The following is a 20697-nucleotide window of genomic DNA, read 5'->3' on the forward strand; positions in this document are numbered from 1 at the left end:
TCATGTTTTCTAGCAAAATGTATTCTTAGCTTGTCAAGATTTTTTGCAGAAGCTTTTTGTCTTTTTTAAAAACATAGATATTTTGCCTGCATGGCCTAGAGTTCAGCCCTCCAGCCTCAATTTTCTTCCGAGTGTTATGGCATTAGGGGCCTGTGCCACTATGCTTGGTTGAGCATCAATGTGAAGTATACTTGTTTTCCGAAAAAAACAGAACAAAACCCAAAGTATCTATTTCATTGAAAGCATCACCAAATGAAATCTTTTTTTAAGAAATCAGATTTATGAATTCAGTTATTCGCACACTTATTAATTAGTTCTATTCTTCTGTAAAAAAAACTTAGCACACACATCTCATCCTTGCAGGTTACATACAGAGTATAGAAAGAGAGCTCCTAGGGGCATATTCCCGCCCCTTATTCTTCTTAGACTAACTTTAAGTCAGGTACATGTTTTGCTGAGAACCATTGCATTGATCTGAAGGGACTTTTAAGACAACAAGGTACATTGTTTTAAAACCTATATGACCACTATACGAAGCACAGTGCTTTACAAAATTGATATTCACACAAATGCTTGAAATTAATGACAAGAGATTCTTATTTCAGTTCTGTTGAGATTACATAAGCCATTCAGTATTTTCAGTCTCATACCAGAATTTCTAGTAGAAAGTATCTACAAAACACGGGGCACATAGATATAAAATTAATGCTTGATTCAGAATCTTGTTTTATTTAAATGTGTTCTTCATGCTACAATACAACCCTTCAGAGTCAATCAAATACATAATGTCAATCGTTTCCTCAAAACTCTTTAAGGCTCACAGCCACAGTTCTAAACCTCTATAAGGCAGCTTCAGTATCCAAAAGATCACAGCACAGTAATTGTGGCATGAAATCCCATTTTTATGCAAACCAAAAGAAGATCAAACTATCAAAAGCCAGTAACATCATTTAGTAGTATGCATATTTCTTAACTCCCTAAACTTCTTTCTCAATGTTGAGAAGTTTTGTTTTTGTTTTTTTTTTTAACCCCCAGTTTTTCAAGACAGGGTTTCTCTGTGATGCCCTGGAACTCACAGAGATCCTCCTGCCTCTGCCTTCATCGTGTTGGGATTAAAGGCTTGCACCACAATAGCCTGGCCTTTTTTTAAAAAATTAAAACAAAACAAAACAAAAAACAAAACACAAAAAACCTTCCCCAGCAATTCTCATGTCAGCTAGAGCTGGAAATCACTGCTCTTAGAGTATCTAATTAAGCAAAAATATGATTAATTTAAAAGTACAGCACAGGAAAATTGCAGGCACATAGGGGGTAGACTTAGAACCAATACACTCTGCTTTTGACACTTTTTCTCTCTTCCAAGGCTCAAAGATTACTAATAGCAAAATTTACACCATAATCCTACCAACTAAGGAAAAGTACCACGGCGAGGGGCAGTAGAATGCTTGTTCATCATGCAGGAGACCGCTCCATCCCTAGCTTACTAAAACAAAGACCCCAGAAAACACAACCTGGACAGAACTTTGTTAACTACCATTAATCATCCATTGTTATAATACTATTTGCAAGTGAGGGAAGACTGAGATTTTAGGCATAAGTAAGACACAGTCTCAGGGCACTGGAAGAGGGCAAGAACTTCTGATGCTGGAGTCCTATGGTCCCATCCAGGAAAAAGAGAAGAGGAAAGGTCTGCCCGTGGCAAGGGAGTGAGCACTCAATTTCTAAGAGCCTTGCTCATTTGAGCTCATTGGTCTTCTTTTCCCTTCAAATTTCAGATAACAGAACACCAAATAGGAGGACAACTGTCCCTTACTATGGAGTCCCTCACAGAGGAATCAGGAAAAAAGAGACCATTTTCACTTTGATAGGTTCATGATAGGTGTGCTATAGCAAAGGCTGGTTGTAGTGAAGCTTCACTTCAAATTGCACTGATTGATTTTAGACATGTTTTTGGAATGCTTAACTTCTGCTAAAATGTAGATTTAATCCAATATAGTATACCACTTTTCACATTTACTTGTGGGCCCTATTTTCAATCACCAAAATATGAGAATAGTCTTACAGCTACTACCAAGGTAATGAGCTATGAAAGTAATTTGCTAGTATTGCTTTGAAAATATACCCTAGGCTAGTAAAAGAAATTCGAACTCCATCCCAAGGCATCGTTTAAATTGGACTCCTCAGTCATCATCTACAGTCGGCTTAATGGTCACTCCTCTTCTTATCTGACCCCAACCAATTAAACTGCAAAATAAAAATAGAAGAGATTATGAGTTGTGTACTACTACACTGGTATCACCACAATCATCCGACAGGTTGCTTTACTTGTCCACCTTCCAAACTCAGATGTGTTCCCAAAGCTGCTTCTTTATAAAGAAAGCCCATACTATTTTCTCAGGTTCTAAACAAAACCTGCTGTCATAAATATACTAGTAAGTTGGGTGTGGTAATAAATTCGAGCATTTGGGAGACAGGAAAATTAATTAGTTCACAGCTATATAGTAAATTCGAGGTTAACTCAGGTGAGAGGCTCTCCCATCTTAAACAAAAACTGCCAGCTGTGGTGGTACAATGCCAGCAGAGGAAGACAGATCTGTGTTCAAGGACAGCCTGATCTAAAAGTGAGACCCTGTTTCAAAACCTAAGGGCTGGAGAGATGGCTCAATGAATGGTTAAGAGCACTCACTGCTCTTGCAGAGGGCCTGGGTTCAGCTCCTAGTACCCATATGGTGGCTCACAATCACACAGATCTCAACTTCCTTGGGCACCAGGCACACATGTGGTGCACATACATACATTCAGGCAAACACATAAAGTAAAATTTAAAACAACAAAAACTACTCCCCAGAAAGAATATATTTGTTTTACTGCTCTAATAAAAAGAAGAAAAGAATCCACCTACCTGTTCAGATGGTACACTCAAATTACATCTCTAATACATTATGTGTTTGTATGTAAACGTGCATGAGTGTGTCTGTCTGTCTCTATATGTTTGGTTGTTTTGGAAAGGAGTTTCACTATGTAGTTCTGGATGTACAAAGTTGCTTTGTAAATTAGGCTGTTCTTGAACTCAGAGGTCCACCTGTCTCTGTTTCCCATGCTGGGGATTAAAGGCCTGTGCCACTACATCCAGCTCAAATTTGAAAACAAATCAAACCCACTTCTCTATACTTGTCTTTGGAAAATGCTTTCTTTTTACTGACTGCCTCAGAAGATCAATGGGCTTTAAATGACATCAGCTGGGAAAATAAAGAGAACCAAAGGAACACAATCTATAAGCAGACTGCTCTCCACCGCAGGGCCTTTGATAGCTCTGGTGATGCATGCCTTTAATCTCAGCACTCAGGAGGCAAAGGCAGATGGATCACTTTGAGTTCCAGGCTAGCTTGGTCTGTATAGTGAGTTCCAGAGCAGCCAGGGCTACACAAGGGGTAGTGGTGGTGGTAGAGATAACACAAAGATTAACTTTTGCTAAATTGCAGTTACAATTCAGATCAATTTTAGAGAGCATGCAATGAGAGTACCAAAGAAGGACTGACAAAGGAAATAAGCAGGAAAGAACAGAGCCAAGGCACAGCGGAATAATTATGGGGAAAACCAGGCTGCGGGATAGTCTAATTTAGACAGTATATTTTAGACAAAACAGAAAAGGTTAAATGAACCAAAACTGGCTTCTAGAAAGATCCCAAATATCCACAAGCATTGACGAGATATTAGAAATTCTTTAGCACAGCACTATGACAGTGTTTAGAGGATCCCTTCTGCCTGAGCCCTTAAGTAACAACAGATGAAGGAAAGCAGGACTTTGTGTCAAATTATTTGTTTCAAGACAGGGTTGGTTGCCCTGGCTGTCCTGGGACTTACTTTGTAGACCAGGCTGATCACATAAATCCGCCTGCCTCTGTCTCCTAAGTGCTGGTACTAAAGGCATGCGCCACCACTGGCTGACATGTATGAAACTCTTAAAAAAAAAAAAAAAAAAAAAAAACTAATTTAAAAAAAGTAAAGTCCAGGGCTGATAAAAAGATGGCTCAACGGATAAATGTACTCATTACCAAGCCTGACTACCTGAGTTTGATCCCCAGAACCCATAGTGGAACAAGAAGTTGTTCTCTGACCTCCATATGTATACTGTGGCACGTGTGTACTTCGATTCATACACACATTAAAAAGATCATTTAAAAAGGGTGCTTGCTGCAAAGTCAGACGACCTGAGTTCAATCCCCAGAACCCACATACATGGCAGCAGAACCAAATCCACAAGTTGTTCTGACTGATTCTTTCTCTCACACACTAAATGGAGGGAACATTATAACTCAGTATTTTTTTTTTTGTATAGGTTACACCTAAAACAAAGGGAAGCCAATTGAAGTATTTGTACTAATATAAAGGAATACAAATACAGCTTCTAAAACCATTCAAACAAAAAAGTGAGAGCTGAAGCCACACTGTTGTATTCAAGAAGCATGTGTGTCTCACCAAAAACTTAAGCTGTTTAGACAAAGGTAAACAAACTTACCGCCAATGTTTCTCAACTCTTCGGCTAAGAGCAATTTTTTCTCCTACTTCTGTGCACACAGGATTAGTCAAAACAATCTTGCCCAAATCAGCCTTGACAGCACTAACTCTTCCTCCTGTTGACAGGGATCCTATATTGACCATAAGCACTTCATTCTTAGACAGCTTCTGGACCTAGGAAAGTAAAGAAAGGGAAAAACAAATAAGGAAAGGGTCTCTGAAGAGTGTGAAGACTTTTAATCCCAGCAGACAGAGCTCTGGGAGTCCAAGGCCAGCCTGCTTTATAAAGCAAGTTCCAGGACAGCAGGGGCTATGTTGAGAGACCCTGCCTCAAAAACATACCAAAACAAATAGGAGCTGGGCAGTGGTGGCACACACCTTTGATCCCAGCACTCAGAAGGCAGAGGCAGGTGGCTCTCTGTGAGTTTGAGACCAGCCTGGTCTACAGAACACATTTCAGTACAGCTAGGACTCCAGAGAAACAAGACAAACAAATAAAACCCAAACCAGTTTTTGTTTCAGTAAGGATTTAAAAAGAAAAAAAACAACACAAAATTGATTGCATGAGAGCTGTTTTTGATTTTTTTTCAGGAAGTTAATTTACTTATAAATTAACTACACATTAGCTATAAAAGACCAAAACTCAAAACTGAGTTCAGCATTGTTGTTGGTGTCTTTCTGAAACGAGTCACACCAAACACTTACCTTTGCTGCTTTCTTATCTCCTTCAGTTCGTACACCCAGGAGACGTCTCAGCAGGAAATAGGAAATTTCCAGTTCTGTGAATATTTCAGGTAAAGCTCCAACTGCACCAAGCACTTGTCCCACCATCCTGTCAGCTCTGCACAAAGTGGGGTCGATCTTTGTTCCAACTCCTAATATAAAGCAAGAGTATTTGGCCTTATTTCTTACCTGAAACACCTCGAGTGATTTGTTTTAAAGACTAGTTAAACAAGCATAAATTGATACCCCTTTACACATACTTCCATATTCACACACATAAATTAAGCTTCACAAAATTCCTGCTTTATTTCTATTTCATTCATTCATTGGTTTTCTATGTAACAGCTCTGGCTGTCCTGGAACTGGCTTTGTAGACCAGGCTAGGCTCAAGTTCAGAGACTCGCTTGCTTTTGTCTCCTGAGTACTGGGATTAAAGGTGTATGCCACCACGGCAGAGCTATTTTTAAGTTATGTGTATATGTATACTATCTGTGTGTGGATCCGTGCCCGTAAATGTGGTGACAGAAGAGGGTACTGACTCTCCTGGAGCTGAGTTCCAGGTGGTTCCGAGCAGCTCCCGACTCCAGGAACTCTGCCTGAGCAGCGGGCATCCCTCACCACTGAGCCACATCTCCAGTCTTTAGTCCAAGATCTTTTCCTTTTTTTTTTTTTTTTTTTTTTTTTGAGACAAGGTCTTACTTGAGGAAGGTCTTATATCTCGAGTCTGGTTATGCTGTCCACACTGGTCTTAACTTTCAGTGCTAATGGCAATCCTCCTGCTTCTGACTCCCAAGTATGTGGGACCACAGGTGCTCACTACCACGCTTACTAGAAGTTATTTTCTGTTATCGCCACCACAGTATAAGTATAATTAACATTTTTCAGTAACTTTACACTTGTGAAACACACATAAAAACAACCACTATAACCAAGTGTCTCACCAAACAGTAAAGCAGGCACTCACTTTGGTGCAAACCTGTAGTAGTCTCAGCTACTTGAGGACCATTTGAATAAGGAAATTCAAGGCCAGCTTGGGAAATATAGCAAGATAGTAAAACAAACCTAAATCCTCAAATTATATCTAACTAGTTGGCTGCTTTGAATGCTAGGGCCGTCAAGCTTCTTTTCTGCCAGGCCCGGTGACACATAGACCTGAAATTCCAGCTATTGGAGCTAGTGAGGCAGGAAGACCTCAAGTTCTAGCTCAGTCTGGGTAACCTTTTAAGAGCTTTTCTCAAAATGAAAAAGAGTGGGGCTAGAGACATGGCTCAGCGATTAAGAGCACCCACTGGCTACTCTTTCAGAGGACCCAGCTTTCAATTTCCAGCACCCACACAGCAGCTCACAATTGTATATAACTTTAGTCCCAGGGGACCCAATACCTTCTTCTGGACTTTTGTGAGTACCACACACCCATGTGGTGCACGCAAGCGCGCGCACACACACACAGGCAAAACACCTATACATAAAAATAAATAAATAGTAATAATTTTAAAAAAAGAAAAAAGAGGGTATATAAGGTATACCTCAGTGGTAGAGAATCTACCTAGCATGTTCTAGACATTAGGTCCAAACCCTAGGACTTCAAAACAAAGTAGTCAGAAATAATTATTGCTAGTAAGTATTTAGCCACCAAAACATACCTTAAAAAATATTTTATTATTTGCTTGTATGAGTGGGTGAGCAAACACCTTTACCTGAGTCATACTGCCAGCTCCAAAATGTATTCTTTGTTTCAATTTTCCAAGATGTACCAATAAGGTCAGGTGTGGTGGTACACCTTGAAGTCTAGCACTTGGAAAGCTGATCCAAGAAGGCTGCTGTGAGTCCTAATATAGCCAAAGATATATGGCAAGACCCTATGTCAAAAATTAAAACAGGATATGGTGGCATACCTTTAACCTCAGCACTCAAGAGACAGAGGCAGGTGGATCTTTGTGAGTCTGAGGCCAGCCAGGCCTATGTCGAGAGACCCTACCTCAAACAAAGAAACAACAAACCCCAAACAACCAGAAGGAGGCAGATAGAGAGATGACTCAGCAGTTAAGAGCACTTGCTGCTCTTGCAGAAGACCTGGACTTGTTTCCCAGAACTCACAAGGCAGCTCACGACAACTGAAACTCCAGTTGCAAGGGGTCTGACAACCTCTTTGGCATTCTTGGGTACCAGTACACACACAGTGCTCAGATATATATGCAAACAAACTCATACACATAAACAAAACAAACCTTATAATCTATCCTTAATATTTCTTATGAAACATGCCACGAATTTCCACAATTAAGAGAGAGATGACAGGGAAATGCTTACCAATGAGACCACCTGGGGCGGCATACTGAAGATCATTATGTTCCGCAAACAGTGATACAATTTTGGAAAAGATTGGCTTACACATGAGCTTTCCTTCACTATCTTTGGAAACAATACCCGGTCTCACTTCTATCTCCTGGCCTACCTGTAAACACATAATTAGCAGTGAGAATTGCTACAGAACAACATATTTACTATTTACCTACTAATGTTCTCACAAAAAAGACCACAAGAACTAAAAAGGTACTCTTTCCTCTAATTTCATGATTACCCCTTTTATTTACTTATTATTTTTATTGACCTGCAACTCACTAGGTAGAACATGCTGGCCTTGAACTCAGATACCAAGATACCAGCCTGCTTCTGGCTCCCAGCTGTGCACCACTATGCCAGGTTAAAATTATTACTTAAAAAAATTTTACTGCCAGGCAGTGGTGGCGCACGCCTTTAATCCCAGCACTCAGCAGGTGGATCTCTGTGAGTTTGAGGCCAGCCTGGTGGTCTACAAGAGCTAGTTCTAGGACAGGCTTGATAGTTACTGCAAAACCCCGTCTCAAAAAAAAAAAAATTACTTTTTTGGTTTATTTGAGCCTGGTCTCACTGTAGCCCTGGCTGTCCTGGAACTCATACTGTAGACCAGGCTGGCCTCAAACTCAAGAGATCCACCTGCCTCTGCCTCCCAAATGTTTGGTGTGCATCACTACACTCAGCTTTTCTTTTCCCCAATGGAAAAAACTGAGACAAAATACCCATAAGTATAAAATAAATAAATCCAAAAAGTTTTAAAAATCAGATCAACTTAACTGTTGCAATTTACTAAGTAAACCTGTTGTCATATAAAACATGCTCCACCTTCACTAGAGAACTCTAAGTTTAGAGGTCAGACAGCTTCCAAAGACAAAAACAAATCCGTATCCAATACCTGACAATATGAAGAAACATTTTTTTTACTGGGTGTAGTGGTGCAGACCTTCAGTCCCAGCACTCGGGAGGCAGAGGCAAGGGAATCTCTAAGTTTGAGGCCAGCATGCTGGCCCAGAGGGTAAAGGTGCTTACCACCATGCCCGAGTTCCATCCCACGGAGCCACTAGACGGAAGGAGTGAACCCGTGAAAAGTTGACTTGCTCCCACCTGGGCACTGTAGCACTCGTATATCCACACACACAACAAACAAACACACAGCGCAACCATTCCAAGCCAGTGTACCTTTAAGACCCCTTTCAGAATACTACCACCAGCTACACCTCCCTTAAGGTCATCGACTTCACAGCCAGGTTTGTTGACATCAAATGACCTGATAACTAGAAAAAAAAATTGAACACAAATTAAATTCATTTCTCTTTATTTTAGATTCAGAAGACACATTCTTTTAAAACTCAACTTTTCTTAAAAAATCTAGTATTATTGCTTTAATGCTTACTGAAGCCTTACTTGTGAGTGTCTCATAACTATTTACACAGCGTTTACAACAAATTAGCTATTATGACTTAAGGCATATACAGGGACTGGGAGTGTAGATCAGTGGTAAGCCCTTGCCTTGTAGCAGCATCAAAAAAGTCAATCAAGTGCACAGGAGACTGTACATGGACACTCGCAGTATGCCACTTATCTTGTGCTTCTGAGAGGGGGTCTGACTTTGTAGCCCTGGCTGTCCTGGAACTCACTCTGAAGACCAGGCTAGCCTTGAACTCAGAGATTCATTTGCCTCTGCCTCCCAAGAGCTGGGATTACGAGTGCACCACCATGCTTGGATTTTTATATATAGGATTTCTATATTATATGACTTCTACATATAAAATACAAAATAACTTTTAAAAAATTATAAAAAGCAATTCTAAGACTACTATTCTTAGGTCACCCAAGAGAACGTTCCCCAATAATCACACAAACAGCTCCAAATGAAGGCCTGGAAGGGCCCAAATACCTGCTTTAAAAGTGTTCCTACATCTTTGAGCATTAACCACAGCCCAGTGAAATTGAACTTAGTGATTTTTCAGTAATGGTACAATGACATCATTTGTATGGAACTGTAATGCCCCAACATGATGTACTTCCCTAGAAACTACTGTATTATTCCATGTCGGCTACTCAAAATACCATATATAAAAGCACAAAGAGTTTCTTTTGTACTCAAGGCTCTGTCACCCAGCAATATAAGACATTATTTCAAGCCGGGCAGTGGTGGCGCACGCCTTTAATCCCAGCACTCGGGAGGCAGAGGCAGGCGAATCTCTGTGAGTTCAAGGCCAGCCTGGTCTATAAGAGCTAGTTCCGGGACAGGCACCAAAGTTACAGAGAAACCCTGTCTCAAAAAACCAAAAAAAAAAAAAAAAAAGACATTATTTCAAATAGATTTTATGGATTTATCACCCTCTGCAGAAAGAGAAAGTATTAATAAACAGCCTTGAAGGAGAAGCACTAATGTGGAAGAGTTCAGATAAATGTGACTCCTGTCACTTACCAATGAGACGGGGCTCTGAAGTAAAGTCTCTTGGGGGCACTGGTATTTTCTTCACTATGTACTCACAGACAACTTCAATATTGTATTTCAGCTGAGCAGAGATTGGAATAATTGGCGCTCCTTCTGCCACTGTTCCTACATTAACAAATTTCAGAAAGAACAAAATCCTTGGGTCTTACAAAACTTGGTCTATACAGCTGCTAGACAAAGTAATTAGAGCTAACAGAGGAATAAGCATTCCCACACAAATGCCAGTCAGTAAGTAGAAAGTAGTCTATAGAAATATGACAGTATTTATCTTTAACTCCCCAAAATGAATTCATTGTCCTCTAAGGGGACAACTGCTAAAATCCTATCAATGGGTATATTTAACAGAGGCAAATGCTATGTTTAAAGGAATAAAATATGAACACTTCGGGGAAGGAGCTCTTTACAAGCTCAAAGAATTCTAACATGCAATTAACCTTTCCATAAATGCCAAGAGTAAATTACAGACTCCTTGCTGATCAAAGACTGCCTGGCATATATCACATTTTAAAAAATTAATCATATGTCAGACAAACTGGTCAAAGAAATAGACCAAAATAATTAGATTTTAATCAAAATGAATTTTTTATGCTGAAATTAAGTTCCCAACATGAAAAGGCTAAAATAATTAAATGTCAACAGTAATATGCATCATGTCTTCTCTGAAAGTGAAACATGCCATGGTATTAGAGAAAGGAACCCTGCAAAAAGAGGCAGGGTCTCTCTATGCAGTCCTCGCTGGCCTGGAACCAGCTATACACACCAACAAGCTGCCCTTAAACTCAGAAGTCTGTGCACACCTGTGCCTCTAGGGTCCTGGGATTAAAGGCATGTGTCATGAGGCCCAGAAGAAAGATTGTTTTTGAAATGCTTTTATTCATTTGTCTCTAAGGATTGGGAGGCAATGATGTGAACTCAGTATCCTGTGTATACCAGACAGGCCCTCTACCATTGAGCGATACTCTAAATCCTTGGGATTTAAAAAACTTAATCTGATAGCACTTCCCAACTTCAGTTTTAATTTTTTTTTTTTTTTTGATTTTTTCGAGATAGGGTTTCTCCGTAGCTTTTGGTTTCTGTCCTGGAACTAGCTCTTCTAGACCAGGCTGGCCTCGAACTCACAGAGATCCTCCTGCCTCTGAGTGCTGGGATTAAAGGCGTGCGCCACCACCGCCCGGCCAGTTTTAATTTTGTACATTAAATTCAGAAATAGATATTTATAGTCTAATCAGGACACTGTATCAAATCACTAACTAGTAGCAGGTAGAAAAAAAGAAAACATTTATGATACCTAAATTGACTTTGTTTTAGATGATGTACTATATTACCTTTCAAAGTGATCCTCTGGTTTAAGTTATTATAGCTTCTTACCTTGTACAAATGCAAGAATCTGCTCATATTGTTCCTTAGCCTGACTTTCTTTTACCAGATCAATTTTATTCTGTAAGATCAAAATATGCTTGAGTTTCATGATTTCTATGGCAGCCAGGTGTTCAGAAGTCTGAGGCTGAGGGCATGATTCATTACCAGCTAGTTGACAGAGGATAAAAAAAGATACATAAGATTAACTAGAAATATCTAGACCATGCAATTTCAAAATAGAAGATTGTTGGTTGTGAGGAGCTGGAGGGAGTGCAATCGGGCAATGACTTCTTAACAGGCATCACTTTTGTGGTGATGAAATTCTGAATGTACTTCCATTCACTGAGTTGTCCCCTTTAAGTAATAAATGGTAAGCTTTATATTATGCACAAATTCTACCAACTTTGCTTTCACCCTTTATCTGCGCTTACTACAGCCTCCCATTCCCGGTTCTAAGCAAGAAGTTTCCAATGAACCAATCTGGCTTCAAGAGCTCTTTTGTTTAGGCCTTCTAGCTCAGTCTAGTCTAGGTATGTTCTGGCACAGTCAAGCTCCTAGGAGGTTCAACCTCCTGAGATTAAGGTTATCCTTAACCAAGAAGAGCACTGTGAAGACAAGCAACAGTGCATACCATAGGCAAGATTTGCTCACCATGCTAGCCATCACCTTGCCCAGCCTGTTCATGTGTCCTGTACTATATATCCTCTTGCATGCCTAAAAGCACCATATCCATACCTATCAAATCTCTTATTAGTTCACATAAGGAGGCACAACTAACTTTGGAAAGAGCCATGTTGTACTACATCACGGCAATCACACCTCTACATGAAGGGACAACACACAACATACATATATGCCTTTTGGGATATTGTCCAACTTCTCAGAAGCCATAACCCCAGGACTCTTTTGCTGAGTATTTTGGCTGTGTAGAAGGAAATGTCATTCTGGATGACACATTCCTAGTAATGCCTCACTTAGGTAATGGACATAGCCTCCAAAGGATTTAGTTCTTCCTCACATAGTCTACCCAAATTAGTTCTTTATTGGTTTGTCCAGATCAGTTCTGATGATTTTACCTATCAACAGAAGAGCTGCATCCATCACTGCTGCGCCGTTCAACATTGTAGCCATCAAAATATCATGGCCAGGACAGTCAACAAAGGAAACATGCCTAACAGTTGAGAAACAACAATCAGCCTTAAAACCAATCAAAACTAAAAGTAAGGCCAGGCGGTGGTGGCGCACACCTTTACTCCCAGCTCACAACTGTCTGGAACACACAGTGAATCCGGCACCTTCCCACAGAGACACATGCAGCAAAACACCAACGCACACACACAAATTAAATAAATAAATAAAAATGCCGGGTGTTGGTGGCACACGCCTTTAATCCCCGCACTAGGGAGACAGAGGTAGGAGGAGCTTTGTGAGTTCAAGCCCAATTTGGTCTACAGAGCAAGTTCCAGGGCTGGTTCCATAACTACTGGGAAACCCTGTCTCGCAAACAACAACAAAAACCACCACCACCACCAGCAACAACAAAATGATCACATAAAAGTATTTATCCTGATTACTGAGATTTCTTGACTTCTCCTCCATCTTAAATTTTGGGCCTGGGATGAAGATATGACTCTGCCCCAATCTAAAATGGTCTTATGGTCTTGCAATCCCCAAAGACATTAGCAACCAGATACCAGCACCCTCTAGTAAAGGACCAACATGTGTAATCATATTCAGAAAACTGTTTGGAAGCTCAGTGGTGGTGGCGCACGCCTTTAATCCCAGCACTCGGGAGGCAGAGGCAGGCACATCTCCATGAGTTTGAGGCCAGCCTGGTCTACAAAGAGAGTTCCAGGACAGGCTCCAAAAAGCTACAGAGAAACCCTGTCTCGAAAAACCAAAAAAGAAAGAAAAAAAATTGTTTGGAAACGAGTCTATTTATTTTAAAGAAGTAATTTCAAAACTGGCTTCATTCTTTCTAATCTAGCAAACAAATGACACTGTTGAAATCCGGTAAGCTGTATTTTCTCTCCCTTCCTTTTTTGCTTATGCAATACTTGCCTTAAAAAAAAGAATTAAAAAAATTTTATTTTTATTTTCCGTGTTATTTCTGGTACCCTCAGAGGCCAGGAGAGGGTGTGGGATTTCCTGGAACAGGTGTTGCAGATGGCTGTGAGCCACCAAGTAGATGCTGGGAATTGAAACCTGGGTCCTCTGCAAGAGCAGCCAGTGCATTCAACAGCTGACCCCTCTCCAGCTCCCTCATGCAACTTTTCAGTTTGTAGAACTTTTTTCTAAGTATTTAAAATTAATTGAAAAAAAATATTTCAATTATCATCATTACATAAAGTAACATGAAATAATAGAAAAACAATGAAACCATTCAGCAATTAAGTTTATAAAAGCACAAAACGGAGATTTAAAAAGCATAAAGTACCTTTTAACATAAAAGTTACCTGACTAATTTGAAGTTCCCTTTGGTCCCAGGAATGTCTGTGGGAAATTCATCCGGTGTACTACTGCCACATGACCTGTAACATTCTGGTCTAGGACAACTTGGGTCATCAAGTTTATAAATCTAAATGTTTCAATGTAAAAGAGAAAAGAAAACTGGATTTGTTACCTATGCAACAATCAAAGTTAAATGGTTTCTAGTTTCATGGTCCATAGATCACCTTAGCATTGGCATATCCAAGCTTGATGGTAATGTTTCTTTCTAGTTCATTTTTGAATCTGACGGTGTGCACTCCAGAAATAGCCTTTACTACAGTGGACTTCCCATGAGCTACATGGCCAATTGTACCTATTGACAAAGCACAACAAAATTACCTTCTGCACACAAGTACAAACATTTCTTCAAATAGCACTGAGTAGAAAACAAAAAAACCCGGCTAGGCGGTGGGGGCACATACCTTTAATCCCAGCACTCAGGAGATAGAGGCAGGCGGATCTCTGTGGGTTTGAGGCCAGCCTGGTCTACAAAACTAGTTCCAGGACAGCTAGCTAACAATGAGAAACCCTGTCTTGGGGGGAGGGAGGAAGGAAACCAGAAAACTAAAAACGGTAACCATAGATATCAAGGTAAAACCAACAGTGATAGAGCTAGTGACATGGCTCAGTAGGTAAAAGCACTTGTCACAAAAGCCCCAAGGCCTGAGTCACGAGAACGGAGAGAAGCAGCTCCTGAAAGTTCTCTTGACTTTCACACATGTGCATGGGGACGGACACACACATACACTAATAATAATCACAATGGAAATAAAACTGTTTAAAGAGAATTCAAGGGCTGGAGAGATGGCTCAGAGGTTAAGAGCACTGACTGCTCTTCCAGAGGTCCTGAGTTCAATTCCCAGCAACCACATGGTGGCTCACAACCATCTGTAATGAGATCTGGTGCCCTCTTCTGACCTGAGGTCATACATGGAGGCTGAACACTGTGTATACAATAAATAAATAAATCTTAAAAAAAAAAAAGAGAATTCAATTTTTCCCTATCTGCTCTTTCCTATTATAAATTTCTTCTCAGACTAATTTTAGTATATGTACTTGAGAGGAGGAAACAGGGTGGACAGTTTGAGGCTAGCCTGGACAATGTAGGAAGACCCTGCTACAAAACTTGAAGAAAGAAAAATACTCAAAATCTTGCTTATCACGAGCCAGGGGCATGGTGGATCTCTGAGTTCAAGGCCTGCCTGGTCTACAGAGAGTTCCAAGACAGCCAGGGCTATAAAGAGAAACCCTGTCTCAAAAAACAAAACAGCTGGGTGGTGGTGGCGCACGCCTTTAATCCCAGCACTCGGGAGGCAGAGGCAGGCGGATCTCTGTGAGTTCGAGGCCAGCCTGGTCTACAAAGGGAGTTCCAGGACAGGCTCCAAAGCTACAGAGAAACTGCCTCGAAAAACCAAAAAAAAAAAAAAAAAAAAAAAAAAATCTTATCAAGAAACATCGAAGCATACCCAGTTAATATGACAAACTCCTGCACAACAAAAAAGAACACACTCATAATCATAGTAATTCAGAAGTCTGAGGCAAGGGGATTGCCTTGAGTTAGAGGTCAGCTTGGGCTATACAGTGACTACCAAGCTAACCAGGGTTGCATAGCAAGTGTTAATCCCAATGGCGAGAATTAGACCACTACCACACTTGAGCCAAATTCGAAGCAAGCTTGCCTCTTATTGGGGTGTATCCAAGAGCTGGCCAGCAACTGCTCCAAAGTTGGTTAGAGAGCAGCCCTGCCAGGCGGTGGTGGCACATGTCTTTAATCCCAGCACTTGGGAGACAGAAGCAGGTAGATCTGTGAGTTTGAAGTCAGCCTAGTCTACAAGAGCTAGTTCCAGGACAGCTAGGACTGTTACACAGAGAAAACCCGTCTCAAAAAAACCAAAAAAAGAGCAGCCACGAATCCTCTTTTAAGGAGCAAAAAGCCCGGAGTAGTTTTACAAAAGGGAGATAATGGGGCAGTAAGGAAATACAAATAAATAAATAAAAAATAAAAAAATTTAAAAAACCATGTGGTCACCCGCCATGAGATTAGGAGGGGTCAAGGAGGGTCTGGATGGGTCAGGGTATTCTCAAAATAAATCAAGGGCACGGGTTGGGGAAGGTTAGGTTCTAGGAAACAGAGCTACAAAACTCTCAGTGAACAGAAAGTTATTTTTAAAAACACATAATTGGCTCCTGCCTTTAAAACAGAGTCAGGCAGGTTCCTCACAAGTCTGACTCAAAACTAAAAAAAAGGAAAAAAAACCAGACCACACCACATTTATACTCAAGCAATATACCTCAACAGTTCTAGGTGCCAATTGGGGGGTGGGTTGGGGGTAATTCTACTTAATTATAGCCTATATATCAAATAAAACTTCTATAAACTGTCCTTGTATGACAACGCATTTTTAGTTCAAACTTGTACTACTGTATGATTACACACTGCCAAGTACTAGTTTACTGTCGTAAACTTTTCATACATATAACTCCAAAAAAAATGAAGCAACCCTTTGTTCACAAGGGGTCCACAGCTTTCTTTGAGTTACTGTCCTACTTAGGCCAACCTCCAAGGAAACGCTCGCATTCTTCAAGTAACTGCACAAAAGAAGACATTAAAATTACTTTTAAGTCAAGTGTCCGAGCTATCTTACCAATATTAATTGTAGCTTGTCTGCTGATAACTTCATGTGAAAGTGGTGTCAACTTGGTGACATCCTGTAATGGAATAGTTCAAAACACAAAATCAATATAAACCAGAAAAATCTTCCTTGACTTTATAGTCCCCAGACCCAACTCTGTCCTGTATAAGCAGCACTTTTCTCCCGCTGAAGTGCTTTGTTCCTTAATGGCTAAGACTGGGAACCCTAGGAGCCCTTCACTGTCGCAAGACAACACCGTTCACTAAGAGAGGTCTGGAGATAAGAGGCCATCTAATCCTGGAGCCTCAGCAAGTCCTCAAGGATCCAGCACAGTGGGCAGTGTAATCCGGTTTCCAACTCTTTACAGATTTAATGACAATCTCGTGTGTCTCGTGCTGGCCTCCAGCTCGATAGGTAGCCAAGAATAATCTTTAACTTCTGATCTTCCTATTGGAATCTCTTAAGTACTAGGAATTACTGGCGTGCGCTTATGCACTTCTGGGGATGGAACTCCGGTGCCTGCTAAGTATACTCTACACAGTGAGATGCAACCCCATACTCCTTAATTATATTTATCATCAAAGCTTAGCCACACACTCTAGGAGTTCCAAGTCTCACAATCGTTCACCAGTTTGGGGACTAGGCAAGGTACTGGCGGCGGAAATGGCACGCCTTAGACTTAGAGGGTCCAGCCTTAGGATGGCTCCTCTCTCCCGCGCTCCAGACACCAGGGCGGTGTCTCATCGCCACGCCCTCCGAGAGTCCATGCCCTCCCCCGAGCTCAGGGTGCATTCCTGCCGCAAATCGAGAACTCACCAATGTGGCGAGATCCTGTCGGGAAAGATGTGGCTGCCCAAGAGTCACTCCAACCTCACCCCCAGCCATCTTGCTCAGAGAGGAAGGAAACTGTTCGGCAGCAGCCTGATTTAACGCAGGTCCCCTTGGGCGGAGCGAAGGAGGAGAGGCGGGAAGGCGGACTACGGCTCAGACCTGGTAAAAAAGATGGCAAATGCAGCACTGATCTCACTGCTTGGACTTCTCTGTTTGAATTTGCACAGGAACTACCCGCACCCTTACTCACAAACACGATACAATGTTTTGGAATGTATTCCTTGCAGCCCTGTTAGATTTTTTTTTGTGCAGGCAAAACTGAGGACAGCTCCAGGTTAGCGCACCTCCTGGCCCCCCCCCCTTGAGGGGAGGGTTATTAATGCGACACAGCGCTCTGGACAGAGAAGCCATTTCCGTTTCCTTTTGGTGCCGGCCGGAAAAATTTCGCGGCATCTGGGCTTCTCGCCTGTGTTGTAAAGTCAGGAAGTGGAAATTTCTCTTTTATTTCATTAATTTGTTTACTCGTTTTTTTCCTATTTCTGTAACCTAATAAAGCAATATCAGCTCGGAACCCTCTTCCGCCTTGCTGGGGCTCTGGGTCCAGAGGATGACACCGCGTGCTGAGCTCGCCACGCTCAAGCCTCGCGGTCCCTGGGGAGCTCGCACAGAGCGCCCTCGCGCGGAGGCCTGTGGCCAGGGGCGTACCGTTGGAGGGAAAAAGTCCCTCCCTTGTTCCTTGGGAGAAGTTTCTAGGGATGGTGAGGTGATGTTAGTCTCATCCGCCTAAATTTAGCTTCTGGAAGCCAGCTGTCAAAAGAGCGTCCGCACCTTTTTTTTTTTTTTTTTTTAAAAAGCTGAACCTAGGAAACCCTCTTTTTTTGCATCTGTATTTAAAAATTTAAATATCTTCGAGATCTTACTTTCATCGTCTGTTTAAAAAGAAATATTTTCTGTGAGTGCTGGCGCCCACGCAATCTCTACACTCGGGGAGGCAGAATCAGGAATTTATGAGCTCGAGGCCAACCTGTGTCATGTACAGAGACCCTGTCTTAAAAAAGGGAGGTGGGGGTGGGGTTAAGAACATAGTTTTGGCAGAAAGTGGTTTCCCTAGCATGTCTGATGCTCTAGGTTCACCACTAAAAAGAAAACGATCTTTTAAAATTCTCTCTCATTGTTTTTCTTTTGAGACAGGCAGGCTCTTATATATCTCAGCTGGTCCTGAACTTGCTTTGAATCACAGGATGACCTCGAATTTCTGCCTCTCCTGCCTTTTCCTCTTCAATACTGTGATTACAGGCTTTGATGATGTGCCTTGTTCATTGGGTTCTGGGGATTGAACTGAGAACCTCATCCATGCTGGGTAAGCACTCTATCAGCTGAGCTACACCCCCCAGCCCCATCTTGCATTTCTTTCTTTTCTTTTTGTTTTTTTCGAGACAGGGTTTCTCTGTGTAGCTTTGGAGCCTGTCCTGGAACTCATAGACCAGTCTGGTCTCGAACTCACAGAGCTCCCCCTGTCTCTGCCTCCCAAGTACTGGGATTAAAGGCATGCATCACCACTGTTATGGATTTGCTGCAGGTCCCCGCAGCTTGCTATGGGGTCGAGACTACAGGGCAGGTCCACAAATCAAGGTGGCGGCTGGCTGGTCCCGGCGAGCAGTGTGGGCAGGCAGTGGGTGGGAGGCACAGTTGCTACCAGTCTCCAGGACTGCTGGGGACCCGAAAGCAGCCAGGCCCAGAGACCACATGGCTAGGAAGGTGGCTGGTCCCCTGGTGGCAACAACGGATAGGCAGCGGGTGGGAGACACAGAGATAGGCACATCATGTAGAGTAAAGTTGGACATTTATTAGGTGGGTTATGGAGGGAAAGGAAAAAGGGGGAAGAGAGAGGAGAAGAGGAGAGAGAGGGACAGAGAAGGGGGAGTGGAGGCGTGGGAGAGAGGCAGAAGCTGCCTCTTTGAGAGAGGGACAGGAAAGAGAACTCAGGCTGCAAGCAGGAAGGAAGACCAGCCTGCCTCAGCGGATGGGGGAGGGAGTGGGCGTGGCTTGTCTCTTAAAGAGACAGAACAGCCTTTACTACCACCGCCCAGCTCCCATTTTGCCATCTTGCATTCTGAACAAGTTTCTGTTTATAAACTCATCCTCGCCGGGCGGTGGTGGCGCACGCCTTTAATCCCAGCACTTGGGAGGCAGAGGCAGGAGGATTTCTGTGAGTTCGAGACCAGCCTGGTCTACAAGAGCTAGTTCCAGGACAGACTCCAAAGTTACAGAGAAACCCTGTCTCGAAAAACCAAAAAAAAATAAAAAATAAAAAAAAATAAACTCATCCTCCCTTATCTTTTTCCATTTTTTTTTAAAAAATCAGTGGCTATTTGTAACCCCAAATAACTTTTTTTTTCTTTTTGGTTTTGGTTTTTCGAGACGTTTCTGTGTCGCTTTGGAGCTGTCCTGGAACTCGCTCTGTAGACTAGGCTGACCTCGAACTCACAGAGATCCTGCCCTGCCTCCCGAGTTCTGTGATTAAAGACCTGCGCCACCACCTCTCGGCCCAAATAAATTTTTTTAAGATTATTTATTTTGTTTATAGATCTGCCTGTACATTTGCCTAAATGCCAGGAGAGGGCACCAGATCTCATTATAGCCTATATGGCTGGAGAGATGGGTTAGCAATTAAGAGCAGTGGCTGCTCTTCCAAAGGTCCTGAGTTCAATTTCCAGCAACCATATGGTGGCTCACAGCCATCTGTAATGAGATATGGCGCCCTCTTCTGGCCTGCAGGCACACATGCAGGCAGAACTCTGTATACATAATAAATAAATCGAGAGAAAAGGAGGAGGGAAGGAAGCACCACACGGCAACCAGGCATGGTGCTGCATGCCTTTAATTCTAGCACTTGGACCATGCAGTTCAAAGCCTTTCTTGGTTAAGTAGACTTTGAGGGCAGCCTGAACTACATGTAACCTGTCTCAAAAAGACCAAGAATGATGATTAAGTGTGAAAGCTCAGGGTAGAGTGCTCTCCTGGCATGCATGAAGCCGTGGATTCATTTCCCCATGACAGCTGTGGTGACACTCCCCTTAAACCCAGCACTCAGGAGGCAGAAACAGGGAGATCTCTGAGTTCCAGGACAGCCTGGTCAATATATTGAGTTCCAGATCCTGTCTCAAAAACAAAACAAAACAAACAAACAAAAAACCCAACCACAATCCTAGCACTCAGGAAGCAGGGGCAGACAAATCTCTGTGAGTTTGAGTCCAGCCTGGTCTACAGAGTTAGTTCTAGGCCAGCCAAGGCTAAACAGAGAGATCCTGTCTCAAAACAACAAAACAAACAACAACCAAA

At 42.0% G+C, this 20697-nt stretch overlaps 1 protein-coding gene across 1 annotated transcript; it reads right to left on the reverse strand.

Annotated features, from left to right (window-relative positions):
- Positions 1-702: 702 nt before the first annotated feature.
- On the reverse strand, positions 703-17447 carry Eif2s3 (eukaryotic translation initiation factor 2 subunit gamma). Its single transcript, XM_057759074.1, has 12 exons — positions 17341-17447; positions 16537-16600; positions 14077-14204; positions 13858-13979; positions 12478-12572; positions 11411-11569; positions 10013-10147; positions 8758-8852; positions 7552-7696; positions 5224-5393; positions 4520-4692; positions 703-2244 (listed from the first exon to the last, which is right to left on the reverse strand). The coding sequence occupies exons 1-12, from the start codon at positions 17407-17409 to the stop codon at positions 2181-2183; spliced, it is 1419 nt and encodes a 472-aa protein (XP_057615057.1). The 5' UTR covers positions 17410-17447; the 3' UTR covers positions 703-2180.
- Positions 17448-20697: the final 3250 nt, after the last annotated feature.

Source organism: Chionomys nivalis, chromosome X (assembly GCF_950005125.1).
Source record: "Chionomys nivalis chromosome X, mChiNiv1.1, whole genome shotgun sequence".
Lineage (NCBI taxonomy): Eukaryota > Metazoa > Chordata > Mammalia > Rodentia > Cricetidae > Chionomys > Chionomys nivalis.

Coding starts and splice junctions, on each gene's coding strand:
- Eif2s3 (XM_057759074.1), bottom strand. CDS start 17,409: ATGGCTGGGGGTGAGGTTGGAGTGACTCTTGGGCAGCCACATCTTTCC. Junction 14,205..16,536: donor ACAAGCTACAATTAATATTG/GTAAGATAGCTC, acceptor CTTTGTCAATAG/GTACAATTGGCCATGTAGCT. Junction 5,394..7,551: donor CGCCCCAGGTGGTCTCATTG/GTAAGCATTTCC, acceptor GCTTTATATTAG/GAGTTGGAACAAAGATCGAC.